The 13,304-nt window shown below is 49.2% G+C and overlaps 1 protein-coding gene across 2 annotated transcripts in view; it reads right to left on the reverse strand.

The window, feature by feature from the left end:
- TG (thyroglobulin) overlaps nucleotides 1-13,304 on the reverse strand; it is a 262,905-nt gene that overhangs the window by 230,603 nt on the left and 18,998 nt on the right. For both annotated transcript variants that reach the window (XM_087447433.1, XM_087447432.1), the window contains exons 10-15: nucleotides 12,521-13,108; nucleotides 7,659-7,898; nucleotides 3,985-4,122; nucleotides 3,532-3,609; nucleotides 2,827-2,939; nucleotides 119-221 (exon numbers count right to left, since the gene is read on the reverse strand). In XM_087447433.1, coding sequence (XP_087303559.1) covers nucleotides 119-221; nucleotides 2,827-2,939; nucleotides 3,532-3,609; nucleotides 3,985-4,122; nucleotides 7,659-7,898; nucleotides 12,521-13,108 — 1,260 coding nt within the window. The remainder of the gene's footprint in view (nucleotides 1-118; nucleotides 222-2,826; nucleotides 2,940-3,531; nucleotides 3,610-3,984; nucleotides 4,123-7,658; nucleotides 7,899-12,520; nucleotides 13,109-13,304) is intronic.

The following is a 13,304-nucleotide window of genomic DNA, read 5'->3' on the forward strand; positions in this document are numbered from 1 at the left end:
AGGTGTAGTGAGGTCAGAGGCTTCCACAGCTCTGGAACATGAAGCCAGCTCTTGGGACTCCAGATGCAGTGCTCATGGGGAGGGGTTGGGGGATGACGCTGGGGGGGTCGACACTCACACTGGGCAGTGCTGTTTGAGCCAGGCGGCACGTCCTCTCCTGAGGCTGGGTCCACACACCAGGTGCCAGCTCCCGATGCCTGCAGCCTGGCAAACTCTCCTGTCTGAGACAAAGCCGAAGTCATGTCACCCCAGGGAAGATGCTTTTCCAGCCCACAGGTCAGTGGACAGATATCAAGAATGTCCTTTCCAAATGGCTTCTCCAAATGGAGGGACATGGGGTGGGGGGGCGCTCTCCTGTTCCAGACCCTTGACACACATTATTTGAATTGATGGTTATAACAACCCTAGGAGGCAGTGGCCACGGTTATCCCATTTCAGGGTGGGGAGACTGAGGCTCACTCAGAGAGGGAAAGTGACAGAGTGACGTCCCATAGGTGGGGAGCAGCCGGGGCTTAAACCATCCAGCCCCAAAGCCCAGCTGCTCTCCTGAACCAAACGCCCCCATTCCAGAAATGATTTTCAACAAGCATCCCTAGGAAACAGGAGTCTGTAACACCTGTAACAGAGAATAAAGAAGACAGTCTCCGAGGCAGCTACCCAAACCCTGTGTCTGCCGGGGCCTCTCTCCCCCTGTCCCGGGCCAGCTGGGGAACGCTGGGCAAGCCCCTTCAACTCCCCGGGCCTCAATTTCCCCATCTAAAAAAAAGAAGGTGGGACCAGATGGCTCCTTGAGCCCGTTCCTTCTAGGAACTCTGGATGGTAGAGAGTGTCATGTCTCCTACGCCAGAAAACCATGCGAACAGGCAGGGGTGCCGGAGAAAGGAGCTGCCCCACGCTTCCTGGCATCACTCAGTGTTCCTGGAGGTTTTCTTGGCTGCTTGTTCATTTTATACTCTGCGGTGCTATGTTCACAGACAAGAAATGACAGTAATAACAACACCAGCATCTACAGAGAACACGACCATGAGGCCCACCCTGTGCTAATCACCCCCACCCCGGGAGTGTCATCCAGTCCCTGGGAAGGAGGGACTCTACTGTCCCCATTCTATGCAAAGAGGCCCAGAGAGAGCAGTTGATGCGCCCCTGGTCGCACAGCTTGTCGGCTATACGGGTGAGATTCACACCCAAGCAAGGTCAGAGAAAGTTTTATGGGATAAAAGTTTAAAAGTGAGAACATGGGGCTGGCCCGGTGGCATAGCAGTTAAGTTTGCCCGCTCCGTTTTGGCAGCCTAGGGTTCGCAGGTTTGGATCCCAGGTGCGGACTGATGCACCGCTTATCAAGCTATGTTGTGGCGGCATCCTATATAAAGTAGATGAAGATGGGCACAGATGTTAGCCCAGGGCCAGTCTTCCTCAGCAAAAAAAGAGGAGGATTGGCAACAGATGTTAGCTCAGGGCTGATCTTCCTCAAAAAAAAAAAAAAATGAGAGCATTCTAGCCATTAACTTGACTTTTGCTAAGGAGTTGGGTTAAAGGCACAGCCATCCAGTTTGGGCGGTGGAAGTTTTGGGTTCTGTACCCTGGCACCTGGGTCCTCCATGGAAGCCAGGCTGGGAACCACATGGTCAGAGGGCCTCTGGAACCTGCTCTGACTCACTTCTCCTGCTCTCAGAGCTGTGGTTCTCCTCCATGGGCAAACATCAGCAACCGGGACAATGGAGCAGACTTCTACACCAGCAGTAGGGGGCTGTCAGCCAAGATAGGAGACTAAGTAGGCTAATTTCTCAACAAAACCCAGTCGAATTGGGGTCCATGTTCACAGTACCAAACAATAATCATAATAAAGAATAATAATAAGGAGACATTTACTCAGTGATTCACAGGTTCACTAACTTCTACGTTGCTGATTTCATCTGATTTTTACAAAGCCTCTTGATGCTGAGCTGAGCAGATGGCGGTGTTCCTCTCATCCCTATTTTAGGGAGGGGAAACTGAGGCACAGAGACTTCTATCACTTGGCAAGTAAGTGGTTAAGATTCCAGCAAGAATCCTTTCTCTAGGAGCTTTTACGTCAGCTGCTGCACTGAATTATTGCAATCATCCAGGGAGCTGGGAGGGTATTATGAGGTCTCCCATTTGTATTAAGAACTAGATATGATGGGCAGAGCCAGCCCTGATGGCCTAGGGGTTAAAGTTCTGCTCACTCTGCTTTGGTGGCCCAGGTTCAGTTCCCAGATGCGGAACCACACCACTGGTCTGTCAGTAGCCATGCTGTGGTGGTGGCTCACGTAGAAGAACCAGAAGAACTTACAACTATACACAACTATGTGCTGGGGCTTTGGTGGGGGGAAGGAAGAAAAAAGGAGGAAGATTGGGAACAGATGTTAGCTTAGGGTGAAACTTCCCCTGCAAAAAATGAAAAAAATAAATAAATAAAATAAAAGAAACAGACATGATGGCCATGACAACGTGGCCAAGACAACTTTAGGAAAAGCATGGCAACAACTATATATGTATAGATTATTTTTCAGAGTTTTCACGAACTATATTTCCTTGGGGCCTTAAAACAACCCCAGCACTAGGCAGGATGAAAATGTGGCCCAATCTCAGGATAAATAAAGCAAACTGGAGCACAGAGAAGGTAAGAAAAGTGCCCAAGGTCACACAGCCAGGGTAGCCAGGGCTAGGACAAAATTCCAGGCCTAGAATTCCCTGTGAGATTTTAACTGAAACAAATTTATTGAAAACTAGGAAAGTCATCCTCAATCCGTGGGAGAAAGTTCTGGCTTCCCTCCTTGCACCCCTCCTGGGCCTTCAGAGTCTGACCTCTAGGCAAGTTGGGATGAACAGGTCTTCAGGAGATGGGTCTCCTTGGGATCTGGCCTGTTTCCAGCTGGAAAGCAGCCCACTGGCTTGAGATTTCTCACAGGGGGTGGGGCCTGTGGGAGAGAGAGAAGGCTCTTAACAGACTGGTGGTGGGCACCGAGGGAGAGCAGGGAGCCCCGGCTGGCCCGGGTGTCAGGGCTGTGCATCTGGTGGATGGAGGTGCCTGCACAGAGAGCGGAACCTCAAAGGAGGAGCAGGCTGAGGTTCAGGGACAAAGACCCACGTGGGATGTACCATCTTTGAGATGTAAAGGGGGTGGCTGATTACATGGGTCAGAACCTCGGCAGGGAGGCTGGGCTGTAGAACAGGTGTGAGCTGGTTGTTGAAAGTGCACAAGCGGATGACGCTGCCCAGATGGCGGGTGTAGTGGGAGGTGTGGGGGAGAACCGGGGCTCTTTCCCCCGCTCTCAGCAGCCTCTGTCCACCTGGGAAACTAGGAGCACAGATTAGGAAGGTCCTAGGTCAGTGAGGGGCTTCCAGGCCCGGGGACGTAGGAAATGTGGTCTGGCAGACCCTTCACTGGTCTGGAGCGCACTCGAGGGCTGACCCTTGGAGCCTCTGAGCAGTTGGGTAATGACAGCTGGCGCCACCAGCCTAGAGTGCCCTCCCCAGGGTCAGGCGGGGGAGTCTGCGGGCTTCACTTACACTGGGGCATCTGCGGGGAGCGGGCAGTCAGCGAGGCAGGGACATACCCCCCCTTCTCGTCCACACACCAGCAGAGTCCTAGAAAAGAGCCACGGGTCGGAAGTTCAGGCAGCTCATGGAGATACTTGACCCCGGGTGTCCCGCAAACAGCTTTCCTTCTTTGCATTCATAGCGGTGCCAGGAAGGTCCCCCGTCCATCCCCCTGCCTGTGTCCCTTGCCCAACATTGTCTACCATCACAGGTCTTAGCACTCCGGTCCCCCAGCAATCTTCCACTTGACCGTCAGGCTAGTAGAAGGTCAGTGCTCCCATTGCACAGATGAGGCGGCCAAAGCCCAGAGAACCTTAAGGGATATGCCACCAGCCACCAACAACGGGCCTAGAGTCCAGCCCATTCCTCTAAATGAAAAGAAGGGGTGTCCCTCAGCTCCCCAAGGGCGCCCGTCCCCCTCACCAGTCCGGGCGTGGCACTGCAGGGGTTCCCATCTTCCGAGCGCGTCACACTGGGGCATGTAGGGGCCGGACCACAGGAGGGCGGGTGCCCGTGCGGGGTCGCCCAGGGAAAGGCGGCGTCTCTGATAGAAGTCAGAGGCTGGAGTCAGGAGAGAGGAGCAGAGACGTGAGCGCCTAGCCTGGAAAAGCCCCGCAGGGGGGCTCTGTCGCTGAGAATGACCTAGCAGGTCCCTGTTCCAACATAAGGAGGCCTTTTATTTATGTGACAAACATTTCCAGGCAAAACATGACAGGGGCTCCTTGAGCAGTGGGTAGGCACTCACCAGACCGTCCTTTAAAAATGGAAATGTAGGCTGGCGTTTGAAGGAATCATTGTTGTCGTCTCTCAGTAACTTTCCATAGAGTCGATTAGGTCAATGAAGTGTCTTCAGGCACGTGAGATAACAGTCATAATAGACAGCATTTATCCCACATCTCCTATGTGCCGGGCAAGACCCAAGTCCATGCTTTAATCAACTGACTCCTCACAACGACCCTCTAAGAGGGGTAATATTGTCCCATTTAATGGGTGAGAAACTGAGGCACAGGTGGGTTACACCGCTGACCCAGGGCTCACAGCTGGGAGCGGAGGGACTGGACTTGGACACAAGAAGTCATCTGTGTGAACTACCCTCTTGTCTTCCACCAAACTCTTACAGGTTAGTTCTTCACTCCCTCGAAGCTTTGCTCCCCACAGGATCTTATCTCATCTTCGCAGAAGCTCCCTGCAGGCTGAATTTTTACCTCCAGGCAAGGAAATGGACTCAAGGAAGGAGGCTAAGTGACTCACACAGTGGTCGTCCTGCTCAAAAGGACTACCCTGTCCTCAGCTCAGCATCCCCCCGCCCGGCCAGGCTTTCTTCAAGGCCTTCTCCACCATGGACATACTAGTGACTGTACTTATTTATCTTGCTTAGGTTTGTCTCTTCCACACCAGCACTGAAGCCCTTGGGTGCAAGGATTTGTGTTCACTGTGTATGTAGAGCAAAGCTGCCTCATGGTAGGCACTCGAGAAGTATTTGTTGAATGAAAAAGAAAAACTAATAAATGCATGCATGTGGAAAGAAGGGGTGAGGGGTAGTGGTCAAGACATATGACCAGTTGGTCCGGGTCTCCCAGCTCTCCCCGTGAAGTCTGATTTGCCCCCAGCACCATCCTCCTTCTGGGTAGCCATGAACTGTCTCCCAGGCCCTTTCTCAGGCCCTACCTCCACCATCCTCTCCACTCCTACAGGTGCTGGCGGTGGGGTTGTGGGGCAGGGGATACAACCACAGGGTCCTCCCGGGGATCCTAGAGGAGAAGGGCCACCTCCGGGGCTGTCCAGTGTGCAGTGGCCTGCCTCACACTGGAGCAGATCTCCCAGCTCACCACTTTTCAGAGACGGGCTTCATGGCTCCCCGAGGGCAGAGCTTGAAGTCATCAGGACACCACCAGCCCACCGTCAGACCCTCTGAGGAGACCAGAGTCCCCGTTTGAAGTGTCCTGGTGCAGGGGACAGGGCTCAGTAGTCTGATAAGCCTCGACCTGAATCCTGGCACTGCACTTCTTGGCTGTGTGATCATGAGCAGGTTGCCCAACCTCTCTGGGCCTGAGTTTCCCCATCTGTGAATGGGTCTAATACTTACCTAACAGGGTAAGTGTGATATTTTTATCAAAAGAGCTTAAGCACCAAGCTCATGTCAGGCACAGCTGTGTACCTGTACTCCCGTGCCCTCCCGCACCCTCATTAGGCCCTGGGACACTGCTACCATGTTCTGTTGGCCAAAGATGTTTTGTGGCCCTATCTCTTTTTGTCCTGGGCCTTCAATCCCCAGACTCTCCAGGACCTGGAGGTCCACACACGAGAAGCGTCCTCTCCTCTGCAACAGGGGAGACGCCTCTTCTCATCTCGAGGGATTCCGAGGAAAATGAGCAACCCACTCCTTCTCTAGAGACACTTCCTCTTTCCCACAGCCTCAGATGTGCAAGACCAGAGCCTCAGCTCGGTGGAGAGGAACTTCCTCAGCTCGGCTTCTGAGGAAATGCTCTCAAGCCATTCAACAAATAAGTCTCCAGGGCACCAAGAGCTTCCTCGCCCCTTCCTCTATCTCTCCCTCCCTAAGCAATGTGGTCACACTACAAGGGCATCAACCCCGTCAACCACACTCCTCTCTTTGATTTCAGCAAATCCTGTCCATGCACAAAATTTAAAACAAGTGGTTTCTTGCCCAAAGCAGAAGTCTCCAAGTCTCTGAGGAACAGAGAAAAGAAGGGCCTGGGTCTGGGGTGAGGGGAGGGGATGGAAGAGAAAGAAAGAGGAGAGGAAAGAAACAAGAAGGATAAAGCTTACTGGGCTCCCACCATCCGTCAGGCACTGTGCCAGGCTCTGGGATTTAAACATGAGTTAAGACGTGGTGCCCTGTCCTCCAAAAGAGACGTCTGGTGAGGGAGAGAGTCAGGAAGCAGAGCTGGCCCATGGGAGATGCTCCCATGCAGCTAGGAGAACAAAGAAAACAGAGAGCTTAGGGCAAGACAGCAGCAGACATTGCAGAGATGGGAAAGCAGGGAGCCCCGGCCCGTGGAGTAGGCGCTCTTTGTCTTGGTACAGATGTTGTTGGTGGAACACTGCTTTGCTGTTTTGTGACCTGAGCCCAGAGAACCCGCACAGGGAACCAGCTGAGATAATCTGTCAGGGGGTGGGGGACTCGGGGATGCTTGGAGATACAGGAGTCATTTGTCCCTGCCAAGTTGGTGTAGGGTCAGTGAGAGAATTGGGAGGGACCTGGGACCCTCCTGCTCCAGCAGGCTGCAGGTGGTGGAAGAAGAACAGAGGCTCTGAATGAGACGGATCTAGGCTCCAAGCCCAGCCACACCAGGGACCAGCTGGGCAGGGGCCAGACCGCCAGTGTCACATCCAGACTCTGCTAGTTATTAATTGGGTGAACTTGGGTGTGTGACTTAACCCCAGTTTCCACATTTGAAAGGAATCACAGATGGTGATTATAGCATCGTTCTCATGGAATCTTTGGAGGATTCAGTGCAAAGATCTGGTAATCCACTTAGCATAGAAAGAGCCTGGCTGGGGTAAGTTTCGCATAATGTTTAGCTGTTATTATGGATTAGGGCACGGCGGGCTCTCTGAAGAGTATTTCTCAGTCACATGCAGGTACACATTCGTGCTTTTTGGAGTTTCTATCAGGGCTAGATAGATCACACGTGGAAGATGCCTAAAACCGAGTAGTTCCTCAGTAGTGAGGGTCCCTCTCCTCTACCCCTTCAGGGTGTTCCTGAATCCCTGGAAGTGGAAGGAAGCTTGGAACAGGCCATGAGGGGCCTCTGAGCATTTGGGGCTGGAGCTCCTCCCATTGTAACAAGATATTTGGCTCCATGGCGGCCTGCAGGCACCCTCGGCAATACAAAACATGGAGAACTGCCCCCAGGTGGCTCTACTAGAGGATTTGGGAGCATCTTGGAGAGGTGTGCATCATTCCAGCTTTGAAAAGTATCACGAAACCACTTTGCCTTTTCTCTCCCAGGAACCCATCAGCCTGGGGAAATCAAGGCAACGAAGACTTGAAGGTGACAGAAGAGCAGCTAATTCGAGCTCTTGCTTCCCCACAGGGATGGAACCAGAAACCGGAAGGGCATGACACTCACTAGACTGAGCTGCCAAACGAATGGCATAATCGCTCCCACTCAGAAACTTCTCCAAGAAAGTCTCCCGGGATGGAGAGAGCCAAGAAAGGCTGAGCTCCTCACTGGTCAGCTGGATTCCCTTGGCCACTAAGAAACTCTCTCCCAGAGGGAACCAAGAACTGTTGGAAGCCAAGACAATCTCTTCCGTTTCTTTAATGAACCGCAGGACACGAAGCTTCGTTTCCTCACAAGAGCCAGGACCTAGAGGAATAAAGACATCATAGATGGATTCACCTACCACATATAGCTCCCTTGGACCCCTTGGAAGTATGCACATATGCACACACACATTTCTGCCTCAGCCGTTTCCTTCACCCCAGCTCCTTTCACAGCTTGGAATGTTCTTTCTGCTTTGCCTCCACAATTTCATTCACTCAACATTTATGGAGGACCTACCATGTAAGATTAGTAATAGCTAACGTTTACTCCATGCCAGGCATTGTACTCAGCACATCTACACAAACAATCTAATTTAATCTATGCAACAGCCCAACAGGATATTATTCTTATCCATGTGTTTCAGATAAGAAACTGAGGCATGGAGAAGTCACATATCTTAAACAAGCTCCTAGCTAGCAACTAGTTGATTCAGAATTCCAGTCTAGTCACTATAACTCTGCAACCAGCAATCTTGACCAGCTGCCTCTAATGGAAGGATGGACAGATGGATGGATGGATGGGTGGATGGATGGATGGATGGATGCATGCATGCATGCATGGATGGATGCATGGATGGATGCATGGATGGATAGTTGAATAGATTGGGGAGTGGATGGATGAATGGATATCAAAACTCGAAGGGAAGCATTGTGGGTTAGCAGAGAGTTATTTTTGTAAGGAGGAAAGAGCATGCTCTCAGAGACCTCTGGGTTCAAATGCCAGCTAGAACACTTATTAGCTATGTGATTTTGGATAATGTGCTTAGCTCTTTTGAGTTTCAGGCTTGTGATCTGTGAAATGGGGATAACTGGGGCATCCACCTATAGGGATTTTGTAAGTATTCTACGAGGTGTTGCAGCTGAAGTGCCTGGCACGGTGTCTGGCCCGTGTTGTCCTCGAAATTGTCACTGCTAACAAAAGCCACCCTAGACATATTTATTTCAACCAATCACATTGTGAATTAAACAAGGAATGTGGTCAGTGGATTCTTGTGAGAGCATAGGAACAGCAGAAACCCTTGACTTCTGGGATGTGAAGACATTGCTTTCTGGGGATGTTTTTGATCAAATACTCTATTCTATCAATCCCAGCAATTTGGAATGCCTGAAGCAAAAACTCACATTTAAAGATCTATGCTTGCTCTCCATTTCTTCCAGAATAGAATGAAAATTCAGTAACTGGACACGGAAGGCCTTTTAAAATCTGGCCCCAATTTACCATTAGCCTCTCCTTCCATTATTCCCTCCTAAGTCCCCTCTCTAACTACCACATTGATCTTTTCCCCACCCCATTCCCAGCAAAGCAGACCTTTTCACAGCTTCCCTGACTTGACATATACTATTTCCTCTGCCAGGAAGGGCCTGCCACACATTTTTGGCTGGACAAATATCCATCACGACCCAGAAGCTGATGCCATGCAAATCTTTACCCAGTTCCCCAGTCAGTGAGTACCCCCCTCTCTGGGCATCTGCCATTGCATTTTATGTCTTCCTACTTCTGTTCTACTATTTCAGTTTATTATTCACCTAATGTCACGTCAGTTTCCCCCACTGGCCTCTCTGCCCCTAAAGGGCATGTACCACACCTTTTTCACAACTGTCTCCTCATCCCACAGCACAGTGCACACAGTGGGTGGTCCATAAGTGTATTAAATGAAAAAAGCAAAATTTGAAACAGGCCAGAGACAGTGATATGGGACCTGACAGGACCTGACCTCGTACCCTCAGAGGCATCATCCTTGCATATGTGTAGGAAGTTATTGGTCACTTCATTACATACTACCAATTGTATTAGTCTAGTTATTTATTAATTACTTTCTGTATACCAGGTCTGGCACTTTACATCTATTATCTTTTATAATTCTCAGACCAGTCCATTTGAGGTAGTTACTTGTCATAACTCAGATTTCACAGATGAAACTAAGACTGAGAGGAGTCACATTCCTCTAGCTCCCAGAGTAGTACGTGACAGACCCAGAATTCAAGACAACTGATCTGTCCTCCAGGTCAGTCCTTCTCAAGCTTCAGGGAGCACTGGATCCACCTGGGGATATTGTGGAAATGCAGATTTTGACTCAGCAGGTGGGGTCCAAGATTCTGAATTTCTAACAAGTTCCCAAGGTAACACTAATGCTGCTGAACCGCACTTTGAGTATCAAGGCTCTGAACCAACAGTCACCAAACCCTTTTGATAATATACCCCTATCAACAAAAGAGTTCGAGCATGCACCCCCAAAATATGTGTATTTCTTTATTTATAAAGCATGCACATGTACCACTATAATAATATACTAGGTACTGTTTTCCCAAATGTTTCAGCTGTTAGCACTTAATTGCAAAAAAAAAAAAAAATAGGAATTTAAAAGGAAGAGATAAAATACCAAATACAGATGAAAGTTCTAATACTTGCTTCCCAGTGGGTTGCCTTGTACACCCAGTTGTCTACTCTAGACAGTCTGTCGTTATTCAATGAAAAAACCCGTATATTCTAAGCCTTGTTCTAATGCTTTGTCCAACATTCAGGCCAAGGCGAGTAACACTAGCTACTAAAGTTATTAAGCACTTTTGGTATCAGCAACTCAGGCCCCAAAAATCGGTTCCAAAAAGGACCAAATTCAGTCTTAAAGCACCTAAATTCTAGGAGTGTCCCCATGCAGCAGACCTGACCATTGGTATAGAGAATCTCAAAAAATAAATAAGACTTCTTGTGTAACAGTCATGTCAATATCTATCTGGTGACTTTGAGGTTCAGCCTATTGCTATAACTTGACATTTTAATGGAGAATCCTAGTAGTGGGGTCTCCAGGCTGTACAAAATGCCCAGGGCATTACTGTTCTCATCAGATATTCCTATCGCCCAATGTTCTAAAAACCCACTTGTTGCTAAAGCCTAAACTTTGGCTAATATCAAAATAGTCCGATTAATTTTAACATTATCCTGAAAGGTCTGGACCATGTTGAACATTGCAAAGAATGAACTGAGTTATTTCACTGGACTCGAGCAGCCATAATATTACCTGTAATATTAGCCACTGCTGGTTAAGGAGCATCTGGTTTGATAATAACAGTGTTAAATCTGTCTGGTTGTTCTTTCAAACTGCTGGTATGGCTATTTGGTGATAAGGCATTTTAATTTAAGACACAGAGTCAGCCCCATTCTGTTTATGCCTCATACTCTGCAGCTCTAAGTCCAGCTGCCACAAAGCTGAACTTACAAACTTCCTTCAGCAGCTCTCCAATTAGCCCTTTAATTAACCCCCTCAAGTAAATTCAAGGCACTTTGAAGGCAAAAGGACTTCCTGAGGTCCCAAAGTCCTTGTAAGTAGCAAGACCATCATAATATGTGTTGGTTAATCAAAGGGTGCACCTACCTTATGAGAGATTACCAAAGCATTTGCCAGGGAGGGCAAGAGCCAGGTCATATTCACTTTATAGCCTTTAGAGGGCCTAAGATAACACTTTGCACACATTGATTTAAATACAGTCATGTGTCCCTTAACGACAGGGATATGTTCTGAGAAATGCGTCGTTAAGCAATCTCATCGTGCGAATAACATAGAGTGTACTTACACAAATCTAGATGGTATATCCTACTACACACTAGGCTATATAGTACTAATCTTATGGGACCACCATCATATATGCAGTCCATTGTTGACCGAAACGTCATTATGCGGTGCATGACTGTAATCGATTATGTGAAAATTTTAAAATGAACTACATTGACTTTGCCAACACCTGACTGTGTAGATGTGGGGAAATCACTCCCCTTCTATGAGCCTTGGCGTTATGGACTGAATGTTTGTGTTCCCCTAAAATTTCTGTGTTTAAGCCCTAACCCCAATGTGATGGAATTTGGTGGTGGGACCTTTGGGAGGTGATTAGGTTTAGATGAGGTCCTGAGGGTGGGGTCCTCATGATGGGATTAGTGTCTTTATAAAAAGATGAGGAAACCAGAACCCTTTCTCCCTCTGCCATGTGAATACACAGTGAGAAGGTGGCCACCTGCCAACCAGGAAGATGACTCTCAGCGGGAACCAAATCTGCCAGCACCTTGATCTTGGACTTCCACCCTCCAGAACTATGAGAAATGAATGTCTGTGGGTTAAACCATCCAGTCTATGGTATTGCGTTATAGCAGTCCAACCTAACTAATACATTTGCTTTCCTCAAATATACATTGAAGGAATGAAACTGGCCATATCTAAACTCGACTTCAGCTTTGACACTCAATGCCCTCCCACCACCCATCCGTTTTTTTTTTTTAACAATTTTATTTCAAGCAATAGTTACAGGATTGCATTTTTTTTTTTTTTTGTGAGGAAGATCAGCCCTGAGCTAACATCCCTGCCAATCTTCCTCTTGTTTGCTGAGGAAGACTGGCCCTAAGCTAACATCTATGGCCAATCCTCCTCCTTTTTTTCCCTTTTTCTCCCCAAAGCCCCAGTAGACACTTGTATGTCATAGTTGCACATCCTTCTAGTTTCTGTATGTGGGACGCCGCCTCAGCACGACCAGACAAGCGCTGCGTCGGTGCGCGCCTGGGATCCGAACTCGGGCTGCCAGTAGTGGAGCACGTGCACTTAACCACTAAGCCACGGGGCCGGCCCCCACCCATCCTTTTTCAAGAAGCACAAACTCAGCTCTTCACATCATGTAACTCACATGCTGGGACCTTGTTTGGCTCAGCCCGTGTTCCTTCCAGTTCTTGACCAGCCTCATCCACACACCAGCAGCTCCGAAGGTCCAAATGTGCCAAAGGAAGGCTGAAGTCTGAGTAGGGCCCTGGGTATCGGCTGAGCTCGCCATGTAGGATCTGCCAAAAGAGGTAGGGCTCCAGGAGGATGTTCTCTCCAGGCTGGATCAGCTTCCCTTCCAACACTGCCAGTGGGACATCTTGGAGAGAAGAGTATCTTGCCAGCCCTGGGAAGATGCGTTGTTGGCCAGCTTCATACAGACTTTGAATAAAGAGACGGAAGCTTCTGGAAGCTGCTTCTCTATAGTCCATGATCTTCACTAGCAGTTCAGCAGGGGACAGCTCCTGGCCGCCATTGTTCTGAGCCTCCCATCGTTCGTACCACTCGAAGGCCTGCTCAGGGGGCCCGTCGCATTGCACACGTCTCCACTGCCCATTGGTGCTGCACTGTGGAATGTAGATGCTGGAGAGGGTGGGTGGCATGCTGGAATTAGAGACTAGGGCCCGCACTGCCACAAGGAAGTCTTGCTCTGCCTGTAACTGACAGGGCGTGGGGCCTGGGGAGGAACAAAGCACAGGTGTGTCAGGTTAAGAAGTTCAATGACCCCAAAAAACCAAGATGAAAGCCCTTAACTGTCCAAATTCCATCTAAAACCCATAGAAACCCATAGAAATCCCATCATCCTTAAATTTGTAAACAACTTCTAGACAGAGAGCATCCCCATCACTAAATCAGCCCTGTTGAGACCAGCT

The sequence above is a fragment of the Ceratotherium simum genome, chromosome 23 (assembly GCF_057802395.1).
Source record: "Ceratotherium simum simum isolate JZ-2026a chromosome 23, ASM5780239v1, whole genome shotgun sequence".
Lineage (NCBI taxonomy): Eukaryota > Metazoa > Chordata > Mammalia > Perissodactyla > Rhinocerotidae > Ceratotherium > Ceratotherium simum.